Here is a 27,551-nt window from a genome sequence, read left to right as displayed (position 1 = left end):
TGTCTGTCTACATGAAGGGTACAAGAAAAGTGCTTTCAGTTTGAAACTGTAGAATTGATTGTAGGTCAGATTCATAATTCATACTTGTGCTATTATGAAATAATTTTTGTACTTCACATCACTCCTTTCTAGAATTCCAAGATCAAAATTGCAGTATCTCTTGTGATGCAGAGACATAACATATGAAGTGTTTTAAAGTGCAACAGTTTGAAACCTTTCAAAAATACAGCATTTCAGCCACAGACAGACTTGTAGTTGTTGTATTATTTGTTGTTATTGTTTACATTTTGAGTAATGTGTTTCCATGGGGAGAGGGAGTGGGAATCTGGAAAAGCTATAACCCCCCCCCGCCCCCCTGAGGGAAGTGTGTAGCTTGGGAGGGACAATAATGGAGGTAGGGAGACTGTCTTGGGTGTGAGGCGCAGGAGTATGAGTTGCTGGGTAGGATGGGGGAGAGTTGGTTACAGCAGAGTTGCATCTTACACGGGGGTTACATTCTGAAGTCAGCGTGTAAGGCAAAAATTGCGTATAGTCAAAATTACCCTTGAAAATCCCAGCCCGTGCATGCAGCGCAACAGCTGCGCCTTACTACATGGCGGCAGGGGACAGCCTGCCACTGCTGCTCTGCACGTCCTCACCGTTGTTGGGTGCCTTCTGCACACACTCCTCGCCCTTCTCGTCCTCCGCTGCAGTACCACCAGCACCCAGCGGCCAGCCCCAGCAGCTGAGTGCGTGCAGTTGAATTTGCCTAAGTTAAATATGCGTAAGATGCAACTCCACTGTACTTTTCTTTATTTAATAAATTTATGAGTGGGAAGTGAGGGTGGACTGGCAGAGAGATGCCCTCCTGGGTCAGAGTCAAGGGAAAGGGAAGATATAGGGTGGAGTGAATTGCTTTTGATATTGGGGGAGGGTTTTGTTGCACCTTATTTTAATATTTTATGCCAGTTCTAGATGTTTTATATTTTTTGTAAATCACCTTAAGCTTTTTTGGGGGAGGGTGTCTTATGGATCAGCTAAATAATACAGCCCCCTGCTCCCCTTCCCCATCCCCCTAAGCACTTACAAATTATCACAGTAGAAAAGTAGTGATGGAAGGGTCCTCCAGAGGTCATGTAGTTTTGCCCACTGCCTTATGCAGGATCATTCCTATCCAAACTGTCCCATATAAGACTTCATAGACATTTGGGCTGGAAGGGACCCTGGAGGATCATCGAGTCCAGCCCCCTGCCCCAGGGGCAGGAAGTCAGCAGGGATCATAGGATCCCAGCAAGATAAACATCCAAATGTGTCTTGACGGCATTCGAAGTGGGTGTTTGAACTGCCTCAGGTGGCAGTCTGTTCCAAACCTTTGGGGCTCAGACAGTAAAGAAGTTCTTCCTTATGTCCAGCCTGAACGGTTACAGTGGAGTTTGTGACCGTTTGATCTGGTCATCCCTTGGGGGGCTCTGGTAAACAGTTGTTCCCCCAGATCCTGATGAGCACCCTGATAAACTTATAGGTGGCTACCAGATCACCCCTGAGCCTGCGCTTTTCCAGGCTAAATAGGCCCATTGTTCTCAGCCGCTCATCATAAGGTCTGTTTTCCTGTCCTCTGTTCATGTGTGTGGCTCTCCTCTGCACCCTCTCAAGCTTCTCCACATCCTTTTTGAATTGCGGAGCCCACAACTGGACGCAGTACTCCAGCTGCAACCTCACCAAGGCCAAGTACAGCAGGAGAATGACGTCCCAGGATCTACTTGAGAAGCATCTATGGATGCAAGCCAGTGTTTTGTTCGCTTTACTAACCGCAGCATCACACTAAAGGCTCATGTTCATCTTGTGGTCAACCATGACCCCCAAGTCCCTTTCATCTGTAGTGCTAAGCAGCATAGCACTACCAAGCCTAAAAGCATGGTGCAAGTTTTTCTTCCCAAGGTGGAGAACCTTGCATTTTTTGGTGTTGAACACCATCAGGTTCTCATCTGCGCATTTCATGAGTCTGTCCAGATCTGCCTGGATCACCCTCCTATCCTCAGGTGTGGATACTTTACCCGTGTTTGGTGTCATTGGTGAACTTGACCAGTCCGCTTCTGACACCAGTGTCCACATCACTGATGAAGATGTTAAACAGTATAGCCCCTAGGACAGAGCCTTGTGGGACCCCACTAATTACAGCGCACCAAGATGATTGGCTCCCATCGACCACCACCATCTGGGTCTTACTGCGGAGCCAGTTCGCCAGCCAGCAGATCGTGGTGACGTCAAGGCCGCAGTTCGCCAGTTTAGCCAAGAGGCAATCATGGGATACCAGATCGAAGGCTTTTTTAATGACGAGGTATACGACGCCAATCTCTTCCCCTTTGTCCAGGTGATAGGTCCCTTGGTCATAAAAGGAAATGAGATTGGTCAAGCAAGACATACCCACAACAAACCCATGCTGGGTATCCCTCAGGATGTTGCCTTCAGCTAGTCTGTTAAGGATAGCCTCCTTTGATAATCTTTTCCAAGACCTTCCCCAGGATGGAAGTCAGGCTGATAGGCCTGTAGTTGGCTGAATCCACTTTCCTCCCTTTCTTGAAGATAGGCACCACATTGGCCCTCTTCCAATCATTATAAATCCTTGTCTAACTTGTTACTAAAACTATACAACCAAATCTTTGCACAACCACAAGGCATAACACCTAACTTGCCACAAGTAAAACAAGGGGACAGTGGTGGTCAGTGTACTGCTGCTGCAAGGGTTAGAATCAGCATGTCCCTTCCTTATCCAAATAATCCTTATAAGGTGCCTGGCTGCAACTTAACTTTTTTTGTGAAGTGAGGCAAAGTAACTGTTGCGTACCTGCTACTTCTTTGTGTCTTCTGTTTAAGTATTTCCCCTGGCTATTTAACAGTGGACCAACAGCTTCCTTGGTTGTTAAAATTATAGTTCAGAAATCCACAAGGGCCACGCGCCTTGCTACAGAGGAAGGCAAAAACCCCTACAGTCCATACTGGTCTGATTGTGAGATTTAAATTCTACCCTGATCCCAAATGTAGCAACTGGGCTGACTCTGATCAAAAGGGCAAGACGCTTTAGCAAGGAACCTCTGGGATTTAGTCCCAACAGGAACACTGGCACATCCTATTCAAAATCCCCAGGCTGGCTGCAGCCAAAACCCAATACTTCTGAGGAAGACTAATAGGAAGGGGAATAAGAAAATTCCATCCTGACCCAATGTGGCAATCCAGAAAATACTAAACACTCTCCATTTCACTCAGCAAGCATAACTCCACACAACACACCATCTAACTGTACAGCCAGAACTCCCCTTTCTGTATCCCCTCCATAATCTTATTCCAGCTCCTTTAACCACCTTTGTAACTGAGGCACTTGTGAAAGGTGTGTATGTGGGTGTGTGTGTACACTGTTGCTCTGGACAGAGTATTCTAGGTGTAATTGCTTCTAAATCAGTGGGTCTCAACCAATGTGCTGCAAGACCTCCTCAGGGTGCTGTGGCAGCGGCAGTAGCCAGGGAAAAAACTGCCTTGCACGCTTCTGCATTACTGCTCTGATCAGCCTGAAGCAGGCAAGAGCTGACTGGTGCTGTGTAACCCTTCCTAGTCCTCCTCCCACACCTCCTCCCAAAAAAGAGGTGAATGGAACAGCTCTACCTGCACTCCTGTTTTTGGGAGGAGCATGGGAGTGGGGACCAAGCTGGGAAGGACTGCACCAGCCAGCTTCTGCCTGCTTTAGGCTGATTTAGATCCTTAATACAAGAGGAGAGTAGTAGGAGAGTAGTGTGCAGCCTTTCCCAGTCTGGCTGCACAGGAGGTGTGCAGAGGAACTTTACCTGGAGACTGTAGATCCTGGTTGAGAAGCACTGAGGAAGCAGCAACCGTCGTTGTCAGCCAGAAGTGTTGCTGCCACGTTCCAAAAGTGCTGGTGGGGTGCCCTGACTCTTAAAAAGGCTGAGAACCCCGTCCTGGTTTATTCCTGACTAAAGTTTATCCAGCCTCTGCTTGAACATCTCCTATGATAGAGATTGCACAGCATTCTGAGGCAGTCTGTTCCACTGCCTCACTGTTCTAGCTATGAAGATGATTTTCTTGGTATCCAGTATAAATCTACTTTGCTGCTACTTCAGGTCATAGATTTGTGTATTGTTCTCTGCAGCAACACAGAAAAGCGGTCTCCTTCTTTATAGCAGCCCTTTAGATGTTTGAAGACACAGTCTGGAAGCTGAATAGGCCTCAACCTCTCCTCACATGGCTTGCTTTGCAAGCCCTTTATCATTTTTGTCACCTGTTTGTTGAAGCTGTCTGACCTTTCCACATCATTTAAAAAATGTGGAGCCCAAAGCTGGAGCCAGATGTAGAGTGGTGGTGCTCTCCAGCCTGGCGGTACAATATGAGGCTTGATGCTGTGGCTCTGCTTCCTCCCTCCCTGGGGGAGAGTCACTCCTCCCAGCACCCTTCTGGGGGTCAGGGTGCAGGGAGACTGCAGAACTCAAAGTGGGTTACCTAGGTGACTGACCTAATGTGAAACACTTCATAGTGAAACAGTACAAAATAGTATGTACTTCCTTCTGTACGTTTTTTGTCATGCTTCAGGAATTTTTGGAGTACTTTATCACTACAAGGCACAATTCCCAAAATGTGCTATCACATGCCATATTCAGTCTGACCTAAGGGAAAATACCTTCTTGACCTTAAATTTAGTGGTGGCTTTCATGAAGGAAAATAAACCTTAACAACCCCAGCTGATAAACAGGAAAAACCCATAGGTATGGGATTACCACTAGACTCTTTCTACAACATAAGAGCTATCTTAATAACCTAACTTGGGGACCACAGTCATTTGACTCTATATTACAATCCCTGAATGTCCCATCATGCTGTCCTTCCCTAAACTTACCTAGTTGAGTCTTTAAATGATTTCAGGTTTTCCCATTCCTTGATTGTCACATGACAAATGTACTTGTATACTGATTGCAGTCCGTAATCTCTGTTTTGTAAATGAAACAAGCCAAGCACCTTTAATACTTTTGCATGAGAACGTCTCAGTTCCATTAACCATCTTAGTGGCCCTTGTTTGAACTCATACTAGTTTAAGGAACCCTTTTTTTGAACATTGCCAGAACTGCACATAGAATTCTAAATAGGGTCTTACCGATGCCTTTACCGGTGTCCTGTCTGTACTGTTTCTAGGGTGCCAGATAACACGGCTTTTACTGTAGCTTGCTTAATGCACTTTAAGATTGGATTAGCCTTTCACAGCTGTGTTTCAGTGGCAATGCATTTTCATCCTAATATCAGCCAGTATACTCTGGTCCTCTCTTCTCTTCCTCAGCTGTCTCTAGACTATGCACCCCTATCTTCAAGCTGAAGTCCTTGTTTATTTCTAAGTGTCTCCATTGTGTTAAGCTTAATTCCATTTTTAATTCTCTAGTCCATGAAATTATCTAAATCCTGTCCTTTCTGTATTGTCAGCAGGAATGCTGGTTTTCCCTGACTTTTAAAAAATCACAAATTCTTTGATTACAACTCCCCAAATCCGTGAATAAAATTAAAGGATCCCCCACAACCTCCCCCCTGCCCTCCAGTCCTGCTGGAGGAGGCCACCAGGGCTATGGGGCCAGGGACCCAGGTCTGCAACTCCCTGCCCCCAACAGAAGGCGGTGGCTGCTGCAGCCAGAGGAGCAAAAAGCCAGCTCCCCCACTAATGCCTGCCTGCTGCATGCAGAGGCAGGGCTGGCTCCTGATAGCAGTGTGCACTCCCTGGGGACCCACGCCCCCCAGATCTGTGCGGGACATGAGGGCAGGGTGGGTGTGTGCTGCGTGCAGCTTCCCTGAAGGGTTGATAGTGTGCCGCTCTGTGTCCATGCACTGCCAGCTGGGTGGGCACTCCTGCGGGAAGCTGGCTGGGGGATGGGGGCTGAGGAAGCAGGGAGGTGCTGGGGAAATCTGGACGTGAAGTACCCACCTGGCCAGTGGCGCACAAACTCAAAGCGGCACAGTATCGACCTGAGCAGGCTGTGTGCCTCCATGTGTGGTTTTCCTGAAGTGCTGATAATGCTCCACTCTGGGTCCATGTGCCGCCAGCCAGGTGGACATTCCATGCGGGGCTTTCCCCAGCGCCTCCCTGTTCCCTCAGCCCCCAGCCAGCTTCCCACAGGAGTGCCCACCTGGCCACTAGTGCATGGACCCAGAGTGGTACGCTATCAGCCCTTCAGGGAAACCGCACGTGGAGGCACGGAGCCCACTTGGGACGATACTGTGCCACTTGTGGGCCATGTGCCTCTGGGTGGGCAGGCACTCCATGTCTTTTCCCTAAGACCTCCCCGTTCCCTCAACCCCTGGCCAGCTTCCCCCACCCCCTCCCTCACCCTGCTGGTGCTCCCCAGCCTTGACCCACAATGCTTCCAGCCCCACTTACCTCACAGGCTCCAGCAAAGGAAGTGAGCCTGAGCCCAGCCTTGGGTGACTAAGAGCCTCAGGCCCAGCTCTTTCCCCCCTTCAGGCAAAGTTGGGGGTTTCCCACCCTTTTTGCAATTAGCTTGTGCAGGCTGGAGCTCTGCTGGAACTCTGCCAGCCTGCAGAGCTCTTTGCAGAAGTGGGAAATCTACTAAAAGATAACATCCATTTTTTCTCTGATAAAATAGGGAAATCCATGGTTTTCTCTGTTGTTCTGTGGGAAACGGGAAATCTGGATACCTGACTGTCAGTGCCCGCAACTTCAGTGTCATCTGCTTACTTCAGGGTGGCACTTCTAATGCAGTACTCTTTAAAATTACAAATCTTTTCTTTTTTTTTTTTTTTGGTTTGATAGTGTACATGTTAGTAGGAGCCATTTGCCATTTTGGGTCCAGACACATGTAGCAATTGAACCATTCCAAAATGCCACTGATTTGGGAAGTGGTTTACAGTTGTGTGAAGTGCTGTGGCTCAGATACTAGGGTATAGGAGTGAGCATCCAGCCCAGCAGGCCTCACAGTGGAGAAAGGAGAAGGGGACGGGGATTATCACATAGATAACTTTAAAAGGACTTTCCTTAGAAAGCTGCTCAGGTACCTTCCATTGCCAGCAATTACATAAAGATCTGTGTTTGGGGTGGAACCTGCAGGGCAGGGCTGGCTCCAATTTTGCAGTACGATTAATGCAGTTAATAGATGACATCACACTAAAGATGGAACAGACAGTGTCTCTGTTCTGTCAAGTAGCCATTGGGCAATGGCTCTTTCGTACCACCACCCAGCAGTTGACAGGTGTTTATTGTTACAAGCACAAATGACCTGCACACACAACAATCAAGGGTGCCACAAAGTTCTCCCCAGAACCTGGCTACCTGTCCTACCCCAAATAAGCCTGGGACTCCTGCCCAGGTACCCTTGCAGGAAGTGAATCTGACAGGCTTTCTGCTTCACAGTCCCTTCCTGACTTTGTTTTTTGTAGGCAATAGATCTTTGGGCAGTAGTCCTGACTATGTCTCAGAGTAGCCCCATTGCTTTGCTTGGATTTGGGAGTGGACAGTGAGAAGTAGTGCATTTTTAGGATGCCTGGAGGTTGGAGCAAACAGTAGGTGTGGAATGCTCTGTGTTAACATTCAGCTGGAGGAGATCTGGTCCAAAATAGTACTTCATTGTGATATGTGTGCTTTTGAAATATTACAGAAAGTTTTAAAGTGATCTGTACATATAGACTTCTGGGGTTTAAAGTGCATAAGTGCATATGAAATGATCTAAGCATTATATCTGTCCACACCTTAAGTGTTATGTGTGTTCATACCCTTGTTCGCACCACTTATTTCTTTCACAAAGTATTGGTTGTACTTTTCAGTTCTACCATAAGGTGGCATTCAGAGTGTATAGAATAGGGGTTGGCAACATTTTTGGCTGGAGTGACAAAAACACCCAACCTCAACCCATGCCTTGACTTGGTGTGCCAGAGCAGATGGCAGGGGAGGCATGAAAGGTTTGATCTTCATTGCTGGTGGTGGATACATGTGTGCCTCTGGGTGGGTGGTGGGGTAGGGGCTGGGGTTGCACTGCCCTGGCCTGCTGCACACTCTTGAGGTATGCATCCAGCTGCCGCTGGCCACAGAGCCCAGGCTGCTCGCAGCAGGCAGTGGGCAGGCTACAAACATCTGCATTGGAGTCTGGAACCCCAGCCCAGCTCCATGGCTGGTAGCAGCTGCACACACACCTTGGGGCACGCACTGGGGAAGGAGCTGGGGTAGCACAACCCTGGCCCCTCCTCTGCTGTCTACTCGGAGATGCATGTATACCTGCTGCCAGTAGTGAGCCCGACAAGAGTCCACAGACCTCAGTGCAGTGTCTTGCAGCTTCCTGGCCACCTGCCAAAGTTGGTCCCCGGCTCTGGGCAGGCTCCTGCCGCCTGCCACAGAGCCTGGGCTGCTCACAGTGGGTGACAGGGAGACCACAAACAGCTGTACTAAGGTCTGTGGAGCCCCCGCCCCACTTGTGGGTGGTGGGTGCATGTGCACTTCTCAGTGGATGGTGGCGGAGGGGCCAGGGTTGCGCTGCCCTGGCCCCTTCCCTGCTGAGCACCCTGAGGTGCGGATGGAGCCAGGCCATGGATCCAGACCCTGGTGCACCAGTCGCAGCCTCCTGGCTGCCTGCCACAGCCAGACCAGGCTCTAAGCAGCTGCTGCCAGCCATGGACCCAGGCTGCTTGTAGTCTTCCCTCTGCCTGCTGCAAGCAGCTCAGACTCTATAGCTGGTGGCACCTGCCCAGAGCTCAGGCCACCTGTGGTGTGCTCTGACATGCATGCCAGGGGTTGCTGACCCCTGGTATAGAATACTTCTTGTGTAGGATTAGCTGTCTCTGTCTGGGGTTTGTTGGTAAAGCCTGCCTAGCTCTCTCACTTTTAGAAATGTCATAGCAATTAGAGTAGGGCATTTTTGTAATATATAGTAAATTTCCTAAACAAGGAGCTTAGGGGGGCATGAAATTATTAACATAATTGGTCTAATATGGTGAGTAGTTTCTGCAGAAAATGAGAGTGCAGAAAATTGTCAAAATTGTTTAAACATTTTTGGTTTACTTGACCATTTCAATTTTTTTAAACTGACCTCAGTTTAAAAATTAACAAATCTTAAGAATTAAATGGCTCCAAAAACAAATATTTGTGGTTGACTCCATGTGAAATGTTCTGGGTTGTGGGGGGAGGAGGGGGAATTAGAGCTGAACCACAAGCTGTATGTTAACATTGTGTCTACCAGAAATGTTTTTTGTAGCTCTTGGGAGTGGTGGCTGTAACCTATACAAAGCACCTCTTTCTTTTAACGTATAGTCTGTGCTGCACTCCCTGTTGGTGTCATTTGTTCTCATGATAAAAGTTTCTCTCCCAGAGGTGATGAAGTATCTATGTGTATGTATTCCTGCATTTCATCATCAGTAACTTAGACCAGGTCATTTCTTCCTTTCTAGAAGCAAAAGGATTATTTTACCTGAATCCACTTAAAATCTTATTTTTTTTGTCTCTAAACCTTGCTAATTGAAAATGCCTTAGATAATTACATGCTACTAGGAGTAAATTTAGAACCTAACTTGGTCCTTTATATGCTTTTATATGTCTGTTAGCCCCTGTTGTTTGCCATTTGTCCAAGCTGTTTGAAACTTCACATATAGAATGGGGGGGAGAATATGCAGTGACACAATCTGGGAAGTTGCATTTGAAAGTATCATCAAACTGACATTTGAAATCCAACTCTTTAGCCTGTTCACTGCCATGCTGAACCTGTGGGTATAGAGGAAGCTGTTAGAAATGGAATCAGGAAAACAGGTGTATGTGCTATAACTTAGGATTCCTTTCAATTTTGTAGGGTTTAATGCATCTTCAGGGAAAGCCTGTGTGCTCCTTTGATCCAGAAGGGTTGATTTTTGCTGCGGGAGTCAATTCTGAAATGGTAAAGCTTTATGATCTTCGTTCTTTTGACAAGGTAAGCATCACACTGGATATGTTTCTGACACTTTTTACTAGTATCTGTACTCTGACTTCGGGAAGTCTGGTTTTCCTTAGAAAAAATTATAGGATATGCTGCAAACAGTATCATGGAGAAAATCATGCCATATGAAGAGAATTTTGTCAAAGAACTATAGGTTCTTTTACATTAGGTAGCTGAGATCAGTGCTGCTACCAGATGCTTAAATCATATTTTGGACATGTAGTTCTTCAGTTCATTTTGATTAACTCGGAGATTTATTGAACTACAGATGAACCACTTACAAAATGTATTTGTCCCGCATATCGCCCCATAGCCAACAGTAATGAAAGGTGGAAGTGATTTTTAAAAAATCCCAATGAGTAAATTAATTAGCCAGATCTAGGGTTAATGCCTCATGAGCAGGGATCCGGGCTTTCCATTTGCTGCAGAAAAATGTGGATTTTTTTCCTTTAATGGGGAAAAATGCAGGGAACTGTGGGTTTTCTCCTTGCCAGCTGGCAGTATTCCAGCCTGCAAGGGGCTTCTTGGGGTGGGGCTGGGGAGAGGTAGGACATGGTGGTGCCGTGTGAATGTATGCATGCATGTGGCAGCTAGGCACGACGGTGGAGAGCAGCTCCTGCAGCTCCCTCCAGGTAAGTTTGTTGAGGTAGCCTGTGCCTTCTCCCCCTCTCGTATGTGGCAGGGGACCAAGGTGATGCAGCAGGAGAGGGACGGATACATGCCCCTTCTTCCTCCCCCCCCCCCCCCATGATTTCTGTGCCCACAGTTGGGCATGGGGCTGCAGCAGGGCCAGACCAGCTCTGGGCAGCAGCTGCCTCTGGCCCAGCGGGCAGAGCTGTCCCTAGGAATGTGTGGGGCCTGGAGCATATCAGCCCATGTAAAGGGGTTGGCGGGTGAGTGGCTGGAGCACAGAGTTGGCAGCAGCCAGCAGGGCCTGTACAGCACTGTCCACGGAGGCCCCCAAAGCTCAGGGCCCAGAGTAATCGCCCTAATTTGGCCGCCTCTTCCCCCCGCCCCGGGATGGCCCTGCAAGCAGAAGGGAGCACCATGCAGCCTTGGCCAAGATGAGGCATTCCTTGCCTGCCCAGCAGCCACAGGGGCACAGCTGTGCTGCTGGTGCCATGCCTCACTTTGGCAGTGATGGTGGTTTGGTGCTTCCTCCTGCGCCGAGTCCCACCCGCTGTTCCACAGAGGTGGCTGCTGCCCGAAGCTGGTCTGGCCCCACTGCAATCCTGCATTGTGCTATGGGCACAAATATGGGGGGGCATGTGCCCCCCCCACTGCATTGCTTATGCCCCCGTCCCCCTGTGTCACTTGTGTACACATGCCCAATCCCTTTCTCACATACTCGGGGTGGGGGGCTGTGGGTGGGGAATGAAGGACACCGGTAGGGCCAGGGAGGACCTTGTGTTGAGTGTGAGGAGCACTGGCAGGGCCAAAGGGCTGTGGGTCAGGAGTGCGGGGCAGTAGCACTAGTAGTCTTTGTCCCCCTGCTTTATCTATGGCAGGTCAGGGTGCTTTTGGTCTCTTTAGGCAATATGCCTTGTAGTTGTGCAGTAGGATTGATCATGTGGTTTTAGAAACAGATTAGGCAAGGACTTGCATGGGATGGTTTGCATATGGGTGACCCTGCGTTGAGTACGGGGTTGGACTAGACCACTGGAGGTCTTTCACGTCCTACTTTACTATGATTATGTGATTCTATTTTCTGTATGTTTTTGAAGCCACAAGTTTCCTTAGCAATCTCTTGTAGCTTGCTCACCTTGGGAACCAGAGTTCTAGTACCTCAGGACACTGGTGCACCACTGTATGCTGCTACATTCTCCTTCAATCCTTTGCTAGCCAGTGCCAGATTATTTGATACCAGTCTGATCTAATTCCTTTAAGTACTTGAAATGTTTTCCTATGGCAAGAGTAAAAGTAGACCGCAGTAGGCAAAATACAGCCTGCGAGCAGGATCCAGCCTGCCAGGCTATTTTTTTTCATCCAGCTCGCAGGTGCCCACCAATTAATTGAACCCCAGCCCGCACGCTTCACTCCCACTCTCCTGCGTGGGAGGGTCCTGGCCCTGGCCGACACACACAGCTTCTGGGCTGGGCCACTGCTGCTACTGCTGCAGCTGCCAGGGGACCAGCTCAGCTTCCCCAGCCTCCAGCGGCTCCTCCTCGTGTCCCTGCTGCAGTGCTCACTCTGGGCACCAGGTAGGGAAGCTGCAGCTGAGCGGGAATGCAGAATGTGGGGCTGGGGCTGGGGCTGGCGGGAGTGTGGAGCCCAGGGCCTGTGCCCAGTGGGGTGGTGGGAACGTGGTGCTTGGGTGGGCAAGGTGTGGGTGTGTGGGGTTTCTGGGGTGTGAGGGGGAGGGTGGGAGTGTGAGGTATGGGGGCCCCTCCCCAATGCCACATAGCCTGTGCCACTGGCAGTAGCAGCAGCAGCAGGTAGTGGGCCCTCAGTGTGCTTGTAGTCCATGCAGACACAGCCACCAGGTGGTGTGCAGTTCTAGCCAGTTCTGGGAGCTGCATGTGGTGACAAGGAGCAGGGCCAGGCTGGCCTACTTCTATTGCATAGTGCTTGTGCAGCTCCGGGGACTCGCATACCACCTGAGGAAAGCCCTAGGCAATAGAGCCAGCTGCCTTTCCTGTTCCCTGCTGCCTTGTGCAGCTCATGGGACTCCGCTGGGAAGCAGGGAGTGGGGCTCCTTGCCACTTCTAGTGGAGTTCTGTGAGCTGCATGTGGCAGCACTGAGTGGGGAAGGCAGCTGACTGCATCACACAGGACTTCTCCCCTGTGGTGGACAAATCTCCAGAACTGCACCTAAGCCCTGTGCGATAGAGCTGAGGTGGCCTCGCTTCACTCCTTGCCACCACATGCAGCTCCTGGAACTATGTGCTGCCAGGCAGCTGCTCCAGTGTGAGCCTGCTGCTGCCTCCACTGCTAGAGGCAGGGGCTGTGTGCCATGGGGGAGGGGTATGTGGGGTCATCCCCCAAACCCATACCCCCACAACCCTCCCACATATATACACACCCACACCCCCCCAAGATACCCCACACCTCCCACATGCAGCCGCATCCCCTCACTAACCCCATGTGCACCCACCCACCATACACACATACTCGCCCCCCAACCACATCCCACACACTCCACCCCCCCAGGCCCTCCCCCACACAGTATATAGGAGTAAAACTTTATTTTTGAGATGCTATACAAGTCCCAAGGTGGCAACCAGGGGATGGGGCACCTGTCAAGGGTTGGGAGGCTACCATTGTGGCCCTCGACAACTCACCTAAACTCATTAAGTGGCCCTCCAGCTGAAATAGTTGCCCACCCCTGAAGTAGACTCTTAAGAATAAATGCTTGGAGTGTACACTTTGTCTAAATCAACTCCATTTTTTGAAGGGTCCATTTGCAACATTTAAGATGCAATATGATCGAACTTGTGAGTGGACAGGTTTGAAGTTCAGTAATGATGGCAAACTTATCCTCATATCAACCAATGGTGGATTCATTCGACTGATCGATGCCTTCAAAGGAGCTGTACTGCATACATTTGGGGTGAGCTTTGTTCATTACCTGCTCAGAATTTTTTTGTTGGGTCCTTTGGGATCATACTGCATTTATTAGCCTGAAAGAATACAAAATTGGGTTCAGAGGTTTCAGTGCTTCCTTTGCTTCCTTTGCTTGCAACAGTTAAGGGTAGCTTCTGCTCTGTGGATGTCACGATGCAACAATTCAGGAGAAAACTGCTGCTGCTATAAAACTGCTGCTAGCTGACCCTCTGATTTTTCTTAATCGTACAGTAAAAGCTGTGTTAACAGGCACTTTATTAGCCCAAGAACTCTATTAACCGGCATCTGAGCGACGCGGCAAAAGCAAAACTGGAAGTACCACTTCCAGGGGACTTCCCGTTTTATTGCCATGAGCTGAGTTTTTCTCTGCCATTTTTTCGGCCCAGGGCAAAGCAGCCTCTGTGGGGGAAAAAGCAGCCTGCATGGGGGGCCCCCCTCCCTGTCCCCCGGCACACTGATGCCAGGGAATACACCAAACGGTGTACATTTGATTAACCAGCATCCCCCATTCCCAGAGGATGCCGTATAACAGAGCTTTTACTGTAGTTTGATGTTTCAAAGTTTTGTTCCTCTTCTCTTGTAGGTATTACTTGTGATATTTTAACTCCGTTTATATTCATTTCAAATGCCTATAATAAGGGAGAACCAGTTTCATTGGATAGCATGGATTAATAATTGTCCATTCTTAATCCCCACCTCTGAGGCATTTGGAAGGTTTTTTACAGGGCTATCTGAGTGATACTAGCCATGGGAAGGCATTTACATTTCTTTTTGTGGGGGGAATGTGTTTTCCTGGCACAAAAAGCAAACGTTACAGGTGTTCAAGCAGCTTGTTGCAGGAAAAAAAAACTGGTGTCTCCACCATAAACTGTTGACTGTTTCAGACAGCAACTTCACTGTTTTCTAGTCCCACTGTTTAGTTACACGCCTGTTTAATTACACACAGCAAGATGGGGGGGGCTTTAGGATCCCCAGTCTCCCACAGTCCTTTCCTTTCCCTCTTTCATTGCAGGGGGTGGTGGCAGTAGGAAACTGCCAGGGAGCCCTAAAGGGGCCTTTTCACTGTGGCCACTTCACAGTCTTGGTTTTCTTTGGGACTGTTCAAAGGGTAGCTCCATTTCCTGCTGACCTCTAAACAGTACTGGGGAAATCTGATGGTATTCAAAGGGTGGTTTGGCTTCCTGCTATTCTTTGATCAGCCCTGGAGATTCTCAAGGGTGCTCAAGTAACAGTACAAATTCCTTCTGTGCCTTTTAATGATCCTGAGGCTCCTTGGAACTGTTCAAGGGGCGTTGTGAATTCCCAGCGATGGTGCCACCCTTGCAGAGCAGGGGGAAAAAGGAGAGGCTGTAGCTGCTGCTTTTCAGCAGCTGCCAGGTGTTCACAGACGGCCTGTTCCCCTGCACTCTGCCCTACCATCAGAGGGGGAAGGGGCTGTTCCTCATTTGGAGGAAAGGTTTCACAGGTCTCTTACTACAGATTTACAGGCATTTAACTAATTTGTATTGTAGGGGTATAACAACAGTAAGGCTGTCACATTGGAGGCATCATTTACACCAGACTCCCAGTTCATCATGATTGGTAAGATATTCTTATGCCATTGACCTGTCATTTTTATTACAAAGTAATTTCAGTGCCTTGAAACTGGGGATTGAAATCTTCTCCAAATTGTTTAATGGCAGGTTATTTAGGGCTGATAAAACGTTGTTTTGACTTTGTTGGGAGTTCTAAGGTGCTCAAAATTCTGCCATTTCAATATAATTTATTGTAAAACTGTTATTTTGATAGGTCTCAGCCTGCTTCTGAGATGTCAGATGTTTGTCTCTCATTCTCTCTATAGCTGAGATGTTGGCAACCATTTTTAATAGATTTGGTCAAACAAAGCATTTAATGGGCAATACGGTGAATTTCTTTCTTACCCCCAAAATCTTTCAAGAAATATAACTTCTCTCATTGAAATATAACCTAGTAGGCAAAATGGCTTCATTCTTTCTGTGTTCATGTTCTTTCTAAAGATCCTCTTTATACTACATGAAGCTGTTTAATTACTGGTAGGTATGTGGAAGAGGTACTTCTGGATAATTTGTATATTCCACATGTGACATTATACTATTCAACCTGACCAGTTAACTCCTTGACTGCTTTTCATATTGTCACTAGCCCCTAATATCTTCTTTTAAATTTTTCTTTTAGGTGTGGTTCTAATCTGCCTATGTCCAGTATACCAATATTAAATGAGCTGGCAGTCAGTAACCCAAACCCCTGATTTTCCGGAAATAAAGGTGTTAAATGCAAAGTGCAATTTCCATCTCTCCTGACAGACTTTCTCATGGCAGTTTTGCACTCTAAAAGAAAAAATAAGACAACTAGCAGGCCCTCATGTTTATCCTCTAGACTAGAACCATGGTTTTCAACCTTTTTTTCATTTGTGGGCCCCTAAAAATTTTTGAATAGGGGTGCAGACCTCCTTTGAATTGTAGGTGTGGGTATTCACATACTTTTTATTGTTCATAGTTATCTTTCGTGGACCCCTTAGACATTGCATATTGAAAACCACTTCACTAGAGGATATACAACTTTGCGGCCTTCCCCATCTATTCTTCTAATTATGTTAATAGCCTACTTAATTCTCTTCCCATTGGGCAGATTTGTTTTTTCATTCAGTTTCGTCCTGATGACGATTATTCTGTTCTGAAACAGTTTCCAAAAATGAATGTTTTTCTGTTTTACATTGTGAGGTAATGTTAATTCCAGTTTTTTCTTCATTGGAAAGGCCTATACAGATAACACAGAACCAGAACAGTCCCTTATTTTGTAAGAGATATTTAAAAGGCCAGGATTTTATTTAAAGGGGGCTAAATTTAGATACGTCAATTTAATAAAGTTCAATTCTTAGCGTTTAAAGTGTTTCTAGAATGTGTTATATCTGTCCACACCCCCAGATGCACATGGGAGGGCATAAGAGTCGGATTGAGAGTCTCAAGTGGACTTGCACTATAAAAATATGCTAATGATGTGAAGAACTAAATTTTTTTAACAAGCTTTACCAGTTGCATTTACTGTAACTTATTTTTTAATTCCTAAATGGCATTTCTGGTACCAGATAATTTAGTAAACGATATACAGATGTACATATATACATTTTTGTTTTCATTCTGCACATAATTAGCGAGATGCTTATCTTGCTCATTGTGTAGATTGGAAAAGTGTAGCCTGTTACATATTTTCAGAGGGGCTCTTGCTTGGGCGTTAGTCTTTCTTGAATACATTTTCAGGTAGTCCTAGTTCTAGAGTGGGGGAGTTTCCAGTTCCTCAGACTGAGCTCTTACCATTGTATTCCATTATCCCCTGGTTATCTTCAGGCTGTGCCCTTCTCCACCCTCTCTCCTGTCCCAGTAAGCTGCAACTGGCTCAGCTTTTAGAGACAGACTTTATTTTTTGTGGTCTTTGAAGTCATAGGCAACAAAGTAGACAGTCTTAGTTAAACAATGCTGTAGTAGGGCTAGACCTGAGGATGGGCACTTTGCCCAAAAGCTTGTCTAGCATCTCTCAGAACTATACAGTTGGTCCTATAAAAGATGCTGCTAAAACACCGTTTTGTTGCTTAAACAAGACGATATGTAATGGTAAACTGCAGTATAGCCTACAGAGACTCTGTTGGAATTTCTAAACCAGAGGTGTCAAAATCCTTTGCTCCCCCACGTGGCCAGATCTGGATTCACCTTTGGTAGCTAGAGGAGTGGTGGCAGTGTTAACTGCTGTAGAGTCATGACCCACAGTGTCAGCTCAGGGAGCCACAGGAATTAATGTAGTTGTTGCTTCCTTTGCTGCCACTGAAACGCATCCCCAGTAGGGCTTCATACTCCAGTCTGGTGGTGGACCCTGCCTTGAAATTCCCTGCACCAGCAAGAGACCAAAACTTTAAGCAAGTTTAAGTCAGTCAGGCCATGTTGTCTTTGTTTGAGACTTTCAAGCCTGATGCCCTCCCACATGCATCTGGGGGTGTGGACAGATGTAACACCTTAAACAGATGTAACACATTCTAGAAATACTTTAAACCCCAAGAATTTAGATGTGTGCACCATGTTAGGAGTGGTTTAAATGTCCTGGGATGTTTCAGAAGCATACTGGAAAAATCAAGCTATTTTGAGCTGGTTGTCTGTGAATCCAGTTCCATGTTAGGTGGGGACACCAAACATTCTGTGCCTAGTGTCTTGGCAGTCCTTCCAGGCATCCCCTCAGCACCTGCACCTTCTCACCCTCCACCACAATCCTGCCCCAAATGCACCTGGGACTCCACTGAGTAGGGATGGGGTCTAGGCTGTTTCCTTCTCACAGATGCACATCTGTGCACCCCCAGGTAACCACAAAAAATGTGGTAAAGTGTAAGATTGTTCTTATTAAACTCGGTCTTTTTTAATCCAGTGTTTTTGAGAAGGGGGAGCAGAAAATTGCAATTGTGGGCAATGAGGTCTTCCTCTTTCTTAGTGTCCAGCCAGTTTGGGTCTTCCTTCCCTTCTAGCAGAAACTGGGCTCTGACCCCTGGAAAGCATAATGGTTTGGGTACTCTACCACCCCTGGTGGTATTTCAGCAGCAGTGCAGTGCCTAAAAGGTGACAGTCCTACTTGGAACCCTTGGCATTATATGTTTGGACACCTTTGTCCAGGGACAGTTTTGAACCAGTTCCCAATCGGTGACATTTTTAGAATGAGTCAGTTGCATCTGTTCACACCCTGGGAGTCTGTTTATCAGCAAGTTCTAAAGGGAATGTGGGGGTTTGATGGCTTCCCTGGGACGGCAGGGGATATTCAGGTTGTGAAGTCTGAATTTTATGGTGTTTTGTTAAGCCTTTACTGGTCCCCTATATCCTTAATGGCTTGTTCTGTAGTAACTGAGACAGTTGCTTGCAGAAACCTACCTTTTCTTCTAAGTCTTATCCAGGTCAAAATTAACCTATTCTTCCTTGGTATGTAATGGCATACAATCAACTAAGGGAAACTGAGGCATCCACTATTTTATAACAGCAGGGCTGTTCAACTTCTAAGAGGTTGGGGCTGAATGCCCTATAGGCAGCAACAGCAGTGGCTGTCATGAGCTTTGGGCCCCATGTCCACACACCATGCCAATGCAACCCCACCCCCACTACTGCACTGTGCACCTGTGTTCCCTCTCTCCCCCCAACACTGCTGCAACATGCACCTGCATGCTATGCACCGTCCCTGTGTCGTCCCCCCCCCGCCCCAGGCCTCTGCTGTATTGTGCACTTGTGGAACTCACCAGTCTAAGCCATGGGCTGCAAAATTTCACCCTTCCCCCCTGCCATTACTGCCCAGTGCTGTCCCTGTCCCCGTCCCCCCCCCACACTGCTGGTACAGCATCTCGCTGGCCCCTCCTTCCCTCCTCCTGCCCCCAGCTGCACTGCACACCTGCCTAGGTGCTCCCCCCACCCCACTGTTACACTAAGCATCCTTACCTCTCCAAGCTGTATGCTCTGCCTTGCCCCACAGTAAGTCAGAGGAGGGAAGTACAGCCTGGAAACTCCATCTGCTGTCATAACCAAAGCAATGGAGGGGTGTATGAGCTGGTGTCCAGGGTCTGTGCCACAACTTAATCCTTTGCAGGCTGTAACATGGGACCCACAGGCTGCCAGTTGAACAGCCTTGTCATAAAAGCATAATTAACAGAAACTTACAAGAGTACCATGGTCTGTCGAGCAGACAAATACAGTATCCTATATACAAAGGAGATACATAGTTAAGTGTGCAGTCTGCTGAAAATCAGGTCAGCATTGACTTTAGACTGCCAAATTATAATGAGCTAGTTCTTCAGATGCCATTTGATTTTTTTTTTTTTTTTTCCTATTACTAAGTTGCACTTCTAAAATAGTTTTTATTCTCTCTTCTTGGTGTATGAGCCGTCAGTGTGAGTTACCAGTGCACTTTCCTTATTTGGCCTACTTAACATGAACTATCCTCTCCTGGTTGAGAGGGCTTGGTAATTTGGTTCCAGTGTGATTTAAGTGTATGTAGAATTATTCTGATCAAATGGATAATACTCTCTACTGGTAGTTTGTCCTGACATGAAAGTCAACAAATTCTCTCATTTCAGACTCTTGAGTCTGAACTCCATTAATACGCAATGCCTCAATAGAATTTGACCATAGTGTTTCTAAAAAAATCTAACAGTTTGAATGCTTCTTGTGTAGGTCCTCTTTAATGTCTAAATTGCAGTCTAGTACTGATCTATTCTGTTCCTAGTTGGTATTTCATATGTGTGTTTGTCATCTTCAACCTGTAGGTTCTGAGGATGGAAAGATCCATGTCTGGAATGGGGAGAGTGGGATGAAGGTGGCTGTATTGGATGGTAAACACACAGGTCCTATAACCTGTCTGCAGTTCAATCCTAAATTCATGACCTTTGCCAGTGCATGTTCCAATATGGTAAGAAAATACATGCTTCTGTTCCCTCTAGATTAGTGGGCCGTGATCAGTATTGGGATAGTTTCTCTTTCTCATTTTATTCTCTTTCAAGAGTTCAATTCAAAGGGCTTACAAATCAATCACAGGTCCATTGTTGGGAAATGTACAGCAGGCAGAGAGCTGGTAAACTCAGCAAATACTTCCCTTTTCACAGTCCCCGGTCCGGAGGTAATGGTGGAGGAGGAAAGAAGAAAAAATGAGGGGGTGACTGGATTTCTTCCTCGGGACCTATCCTTTGCTTAGATGCTTTCTTAGGCTGAGGAAGAGCTGGATAAACCTCTGTATTGCCCTTCCCTAAGGCTCATACAATTTGACAGATTGCTTGTAAGAGAGATGCTGGGGATGGAAGGGAATAGAATATGTACCAATACACTGAGAAGGGGAAGTTAATGTGCATGCATGCAGGCAACTGTGCTGTTTTAGTCTGGTCTCATATGGCTGATGTAAAACTCCAGTACAAACACCTAGAAGCTTTACAGTCCTGTTCATGGCCACTCTTAAAACCTTACTGGAAAATGTAGAGAAGTGAAGATAGTGATACAGCTAGGTTCAACCAGCTGCTTTTTACTGTATTAAAATAGGAGCGAGTAGGCAAAGTTAGTGTTGCACATCCCAAACTAAGCCAATCCAGGCAAGGATTCTCATACTCTATTGCTAGCTGTCCTTACCAGCCTCCTTGGCCATTTTTAACAGTCACTGTTCCCTGCAGTAGATGGGATAAATTCCAGATTTCAGCTGCATAAGGAATTCTTCCTTCATGTTTGCATGTCTTCTCTTTTTTTTCAGGCATTTTGGTTGCCAACCATAGATGACTAATTCTGAAATGAGAACCGCCGTTGTGTGATTTTCATACTGTAAATTGCAGCATATTCTTGAAGAGAGAGTATTGGAATTGCCTTGTTCTCCTGGACCTTTTGTGTTTGTCTTGAAACTTTTCAATTGCTGCATTGCTTCACAAGGACCCCTCCACTATGACCTTCTTCAGTCTGATTATACCATATCCAGAAGCTGTGTGAAACACTTACAATCCTGCTTTCCAACTATTGCTCAGCAGGTTTAAGTTGAACTTGTAACTGACACGGTGTTACTTTTGAGAAAGTGAGAGTGGAGACATGGAATCTAATTTGTGAAAGGTTTGCTGCAGTCTTTAAGGCATAATAGTGTGTTCTCTTTTCTTCCTGTAAACACACAGAGTTATTGATGTTCTGGGGTGGGACGTCCATTACCATCTTGCACTGCATGTTTTATAATGTGTGAAATCTCTACAGTATCACCCAAAACTTTTGTGCCAAATGCAAACAGACTCACAGTTTTTTAAACTCAAATGTTAATGCAGAGTGCTTTTTCTTATCAAACACTTGTCCAGTAGAAGTGCATGTCTGCGTGTATGCATCACTGCACCCATCACCATGTTATGGTGCTCTAGTGTCTGGCAAACCATAAAGGTTTGCCCACTGGCAGAGAAAGCCTGAAGCTTCCTTTCTGCGTTGTTCATAATCCAGGGCTCACAGAGTATTGAATAGTGCCCCAAGCAATAAAGAAAGCTGTCACCAGGAAGATGATGAAACAGTAGTTTTCTCTTGCATCATCTTTCTGTATCATGCTGGTTGATCTTATTTGTAAATATGGGGGGGTCATATTTTTTTACTTTTAGATATTAGAGTATGATGTGGGCCAGTGTTGTGGATTGAGTCCAAGGTCTTTAACGTTTCTTGTTTAACCTTTGCAGTTTTCTCTTCCAGTTCTGTAAATAAACTCCATTAAATTCTCCCCCAGACAAGGACCAGCCCTGTATCCCTTTTATTAATAAACTTGCCCACAGAAGTGTTTATTCTATAAAGCATTTCAGACTGTATGTGTTTTCAGCAGTTGTAAGAGACGGTAGCTCTCATGTAAGTCATAGCAGTGTTGTTCCAAGTATGTCCCTGTATGAGACAGGGTGCGTGTCTGTGGTTCTTCCTTTTGGGCAATACACAAAGTAAAGAAACCGACTGCTGTCATTGTTCCATTTATCCTTTTTTCTAAAACATTGTATTGTAAAATTGGTTAGGTGTGCATACTTTAGTAGCACGTGGCAAAAAACACTGTTTAAATGGAGCTCCACAATGGACTGTAGTCTTACCAAATGCTTTTGAGACTTGGAGGAACGTTGACTTGGAAAACTCCCCCCAAAATGAAAGAAATTGGTAAGGTGGCACTCTGAACAGAGAGTAGGCACATTCTGCCTGTCGCTTTCAGTGCTCTCTCAGGCTTGAAAACAATCCTGTTTATGTATTACTCCTTTAGCAATATTCTACGGTGTGGTAAAGTTGTCATCTCCACTGTGGGATTTAAATATAAATCAGTGCATGTCCTCTTGGAAAGCTATATATATGGCTTGCACATCTACTCTACTCTAGCTTTTGTTACAACTATTAGAATAACACACATCTTTAAGCAAGGAATGGAGCTGTAGCAGAAGTTTCTCATCATTTCCCACCCTTTGAAGTATTTGTGCATGTTGAGCTACTGCTTTATCTGTGACAGGCACCCTGTGCATCGTCAAAACTATTGCTGTGCATGAGAGTCTAAAAATTACACGTGTGAATCTATGCTGTGACAAAAATTGTTACTTAGCCTTTGTGGTTTGCCTCTGCTAATTATACTGTACACATTTTAAAGCCATCTTCATGTTGAATTCTGTGTTTGAATTAGGCTGTTACTCAGATTGGGCTGATGGACTTTTATCTTGCCAAACACTTGTTCTGCAGGACTTGGCAAGTTGAAGATTCCTTTGTACAGATAACAACAGCATCTCTCCTGACAGACCACTCTCCTTTTACTTTAAAATACCAAGGACACACCTTGTATATGACTGGGCTTCTGCAACCATTTATTAAGTTCCTTAACGTTTCATTTGAAGCTGTGTAGGCTACAGCAGTGTTGTTGATTATTCTGTGAACTGCTGTATCTTGCAGGGGTAGTTGGTTGTTTAAAGCAGTAAGAAAGAATCAAGATTTTAACTTGGTGTTAGCCCCAAAAGGTCCTGCAGGGTTCTGTAATGCTCTTTATTTTTTTCATGATCAGATTTTCTTTGGGCAGGGAGTCTTGGGTAGGGTTGGAGTGTTGTAGCCACGATGGCCCAGGGAATGTGTAAAGATTTTTTGATATCATCTTTTACTGGAACAATTGTACAGTTGAATAATTAGGTTAACTAATAATCAAGGATCCAGGCTTTCTGTTCACTGTGGAATAACATCTTTTTTCTCATTTTGGGGAAAAATGTGGATTTTCTCCCTTAAAGGAGAAACACAGGAAAGAGTGGATTTTCCCTTGCAGGCCTGCAGTGTTCCAGCCTGCAAGGGGCTGGGGGAAGTGGGAGGAGGGCAATCAGGCAGGTGGTGCCGTGTGCATGTGCACATGCACATGTGTATGTGGCAGCCAGGCAGCATAGGGAGCAGCTCCTCCCAAATAAGTTGTGGGGGGGGCAGTATTGAGGCCCCCATAGTGAAGGAGGGAGTTGGGCAGGGCTGGAGGTGCTGCACAGCTGGGAGTGTGTGTGGGGTTTTGGGTGCAAGGCTGGGATGGGAATGTGTGGCCATGGTGGGGCCTCAGAGTGGGGAGCGGCGAGGGAGCTGGCTCCCTGCCACTGTACCCTCCCAGGAGGGCATGTACTCCCCTGATTTGTTTGTGGGGTGGGGGCACATGAAGACCAGGGACCCAGGTCCACAGCCTCCTGCCCTACCCCCACAGTGCCTGAGCCCTGGTTGCCACCCATGGGAGGTGGCAGCTCCTGTGGCCCGAGCAGAGCACATAACCCAGCTCCCCATCCCCCAGGGGTAGCAGAGTTGGAGTGCAGCCCATGGGGTAGGGAGCAAATGTAAACTGGCAGCTGTGGGCTCTGGTCTTTCCCTCCCTGCTACCCTCCTCCCAGGGGCTTCTGACCAGGACCTGGCATAGCAGGGCATGGAGGCTGTGTTGCTATGGCAAGACACCCCATGCCTGCCCAGCAGAAGCAGGGGTGGTGGCATGGAGCTGTTACCTGCTGCTGCCAGCTGAGCAGGGAGTGCATCACCATGACAGCGTGGGACTCCTGAACATGGTACCAAGGCTCTCCGCTCTGCCCTGATGTGCTAGATCCCATCCACCAAGCTGTGGGAGGCCCCCAGGGGATGGGCAGCAGGACAGGGAGCCCCGAGCCCACAGCTGCCTGCAGCCCTCCCCCGCGGGCTCTGCTCCAGCCATGCTACCCCTGAGGGGAGGGGGACACAGACTCCATGCTCCACTTGGGCCACAGTAGTCTCTGCCTCCCACAGACAGCACCTGGGGCTCAGGCATTGCTGAGGGGAGGTGGGGGGCAGGGGGCTGTGGACTTAAATCCCTGGCCCCATAGTCCTGGCAACTGAGGGCTCCCTCTGGCAGGGCTGGTGGGGGGGTTGTGGGGGTGGGGAAGTGAGGGGTACTGATAGGGCTGGGGGTGTTATGGGTGGGGAGTGAAGGACACCAGTGGGGCGGGGAGTGGAGGGCACTGGTATGTCAGGGCTGCTCAGCACCAGAAAACAGTGGGAGAGGGACAGCTGCAGCTGGACCTGCGTCTTGGTGAGCAAAGGGGGCAGGTGGAGCTCTGATTTTTTCCATGAAAAACCCCCAAATCAAATGCCAAAATGTATAAGTATTTAGAATTTATTTTATTATAGTGATTGAGACGCTGGTAGGCTTCCAAATTGCCTTAAAATTGTAAACATATCAATAAAATACTATTCAACTGATACCTATATATCATAGAAAGTTAGGGTTGGAAGGGATCTCCAGGGGGTCATCTAGCCAACCCTCTGCTCAAAACAGTACCAGCCCCAACTAAATCATCCAGGACAAAGTTTTGTCTAGCTGGGTCTTAAAGCTTCAAGGATGGAGCTTCCACCACCTCTCTGGGTAACCTGTTCCAATGTTTTACTACCCTCCTAGTGAGAAAATTCTTCCTAATGTCTAACCTAAATTTCCCTTGCTGCAACTTGGCACTGTTGCTCCTTGTTCTGTCATCTGCCACCATTGAGAATCCCTCTGTCTTCTGTTCTCTAGACTAAATAAGCCCAGTTCCCCTGGTCTCTCCTTATAAGTCATGTGCTCCAGCCCCAAGCCATTTTTGTTCTCCTCCGCTGGACTCTTTCCAATATGTCCACACTTTCTGTAATGGGGGAGTGTTTCATTGTATACAGGGTGTTTATAAACTCCTTGTGCAACTTTTTAATAAATTTGGATGTACACGTGATAGAAACCAACTGTAAACGCCAGCTGAATGCATAATTCATTAAGTTTTAACCCAATACAGTTCAAATGCTAGACTTCAACATAACTGCCATCTTTCATGATATATTATTCAATCTGATTTTCCAACTCCATAGAAAATATTTTCCAGTTGCTGCTGAGTGATTTCATGAATTGCATTTGTCAGCCTTACCCTATGCATAGCTTGCACTATACTAAAAAACTTAATGAATTATGCTTTCAATTGCTGTTTACAGTTTGCTTCTGTCATTTGTATATCCTAAGTCATTAAACTTTAAAACTGCACAAGGACTTTTATAAACACCCTGTATATAAAGATGCAGATATAGTTGGATATATAGATTATAGTGTCATTTCAATTTAATTGTGCAAAAATGTGGATTTTGGTATTTTTAATCAGAATTTGCAATTTTTATTGGTGAATTTGCCACTTTTAACAGAAAACCAGGATGCCTGCTAATAATTCAAATGCAACTAAGCTAATTATTCAGCGGTGCGTCCTTATTTTGAAAATGCTTCTGATAACTTTTCCTCGCTTCACAGTTTTACAGCCATTTCCTTAAGTTGCTGTTTTCATACATAGAGTTGAACAGAAGCCATTGTTTCAGTTGGTATTTATGGTAGCTTAAGCTGTTTCTGCTTCTCTCCCAGACCTGAGGAAGGGCATGTTATACCCAAAAAGCTTGTCTAGCATCTTTCCCAGCTATACAGTTGGTCTAATAATTGCTAAAAAATCTTGCTTCTTAAGCAGGGCCTACACTTTTTATAAGACTTTATTTTAAAAGTTGGCTTTGCAGACGTGCTCCCACCTTTTTCATAAGGTTATGATTTTATAGACATTAGGGGCTGGAAGGGACCACGTGAAATCATTGAGTCCAGCGCCTCTGCCATAGGCAGGAAGTTAGCTGGGATCAAGCAACTCCAGCAAGAAAAATACCCAGACGTTTTTTGAAGAGTCCAGAGTAGATGCTTACACCACCTCTGGGGGAGTCTGTTCTAGACCCTGGATACTCACACCATAAAGAACTTTTTTCTTATGTCTAGTCTAAATCGGCCTTCCTGAAGTTTATGGCTGTTAGACTTTGTTATCCCTTGGGGAGCTCTGGTGAACAGCTGTTCTCCCAGGTCCTGATGGTACTGCTCTTATGTAATTGTAGACTGCTACCAAGTCACCCCTGAGCCTTCTCATTTCCACAGTGAAAAGTCCCAAATCCCTCAGCCTCTCGTATGGCCTGCCCTCCAGGCCTTTCATCATATGAGTGGCTCTCCTCTGGACTCTCTCAAGCTTGTCCACAACCCTTTTGATGGGGGAGGGGCCCAAAACTGGATGCAGTACTCCAGCTACAGCCTCACCAAGGCCAGGTAAAGCAGGAGGATGACTTCCCTGGTTTTGCTTGAGATGCATTGGTAGATGTATGCCAGAGTTTGCTTTGCTTTGCGAGTCACAGCATCGCATTGGTGACTTGTATTCATCTTTTGGTCCATCAGGACCCCCAAGTCGCTTTTGATCGTGGTGCTAGCACGTGTAGCACTGCCGAACTTGTATGCGTGTTGAGGGTTCTTTCTACCAAGGTGCAGCACCTTACACTTCTCGACATTGAAAGCCATCAGGTTTTGGCCGGCCCACCTTGAGAGCATGTCCAAGTCAACCTGTCCTGTGGCACGACCACCCTCCCCCATAACTTGGTATCATCTGTGAACTTTGCCAGTTTGCATCTGATTCCCAACTCCAGATAGTTAATGTGGATGTTAAAGAGTTATCAGCCCAAGTACTGAGCCCTGAGGAACTCCACTGTTCACCATGTGCTATGTTGATTTGGTCTTGTCAACTAGTACTCTTTGGGTCTGACCCTGTAGCCAGCTACCTAGTCATTGGACCCTAAGATGATCGAGGCCTCAGCTCCCAAGCTTAGCCATGAGGACATCATGGGGAACTAGATCAGAGGCTTTCTTGAAATCCAGATATGACATCCATGTCATCTCCCTTGTCCAGGGCTTATGTCACCTGGTCTTAAAAGGAGATGAGGTTGGTCAGGCAAGACCTGCCAATCATAAAGCAGTGTTGGCTGGCCTTCAGAAGCTTGCCTTCTGTTAGTCTGGTGTTGATGGACCCCTTGACAATTTTCTCCAGGATTTTTCCAGGAATGGATGTCAGACTGATTTGGTCTATCATTCCCCAGGTCATCCCTCCTCCCTTTCTTGAAGATAGAGACCGTGTTGGCGCTTTTCCAGTGTTCCAGGACCTCGCCCGAGCGCGACAAATTTTCAAATATCTTTGCCAAGCAGGGTGCAGTGATGTTTGCTAGCTCC

At 46.7% G+C, this 27,551-nt stretch overlaps 1 protein-coding gene across 1 annotated transcript in view; it reads left to right on the top strand.

The window, feature by feature from the left end:
* WDR82 (WD repeat domain 82) overlaps positions 1 to 21,819 on the top strand; it is a 56,201-nt gene extending 34,382 nt beyond the window's left edge. Inside the window, exons 5-9 of the mRNA XM_090021408.1 lie at positions 9,810 to 9,926; positions 13,327 to 13,482; positions 15,008 to 15,077; positions 19,795 to 19,937; positions 20,763 to 21,819. Of these exons, the coding sequence (XP_089877534.1) occupies positions 9,810 to 9,926; positions 13,327 to 13,482; positions 15,008 to 15,077; positions 19,795 to 19,937; positions 20,763 to 20,792 (516 nt within the window). The 3' untranslated portion in view covers positions 20,793 to 21,819. The remainder of the gene's footprint in view (positions 1 to 9,809; positions 9,927 to 13,326; positions 13,483 to 15,007; positions 15,078 to 19,794; positions 19,938 to 20,762) is intronic.
* Positions 21,820 to 27,551: the final 5,732 nt, after the last annotated feature.

Source organism: Crocodylus siamensis, chromosome 11 (assembly GCF_052110815.1).
Source record: "Crocodylus siamensis isolate JL-2025a chromosome 11, ASM5211081v1, whole genome shotgun sequence".
NCBI lineage: Eukaryota > Metazoa > Chordata > Crocodylia > Crocodylidae > Crocodylus > Crocodylus siamensis.
Note: the sequence above shows the minus strand (reverse complement) of the source record. Positions and strands in the feature narration are given on the sequence as shown.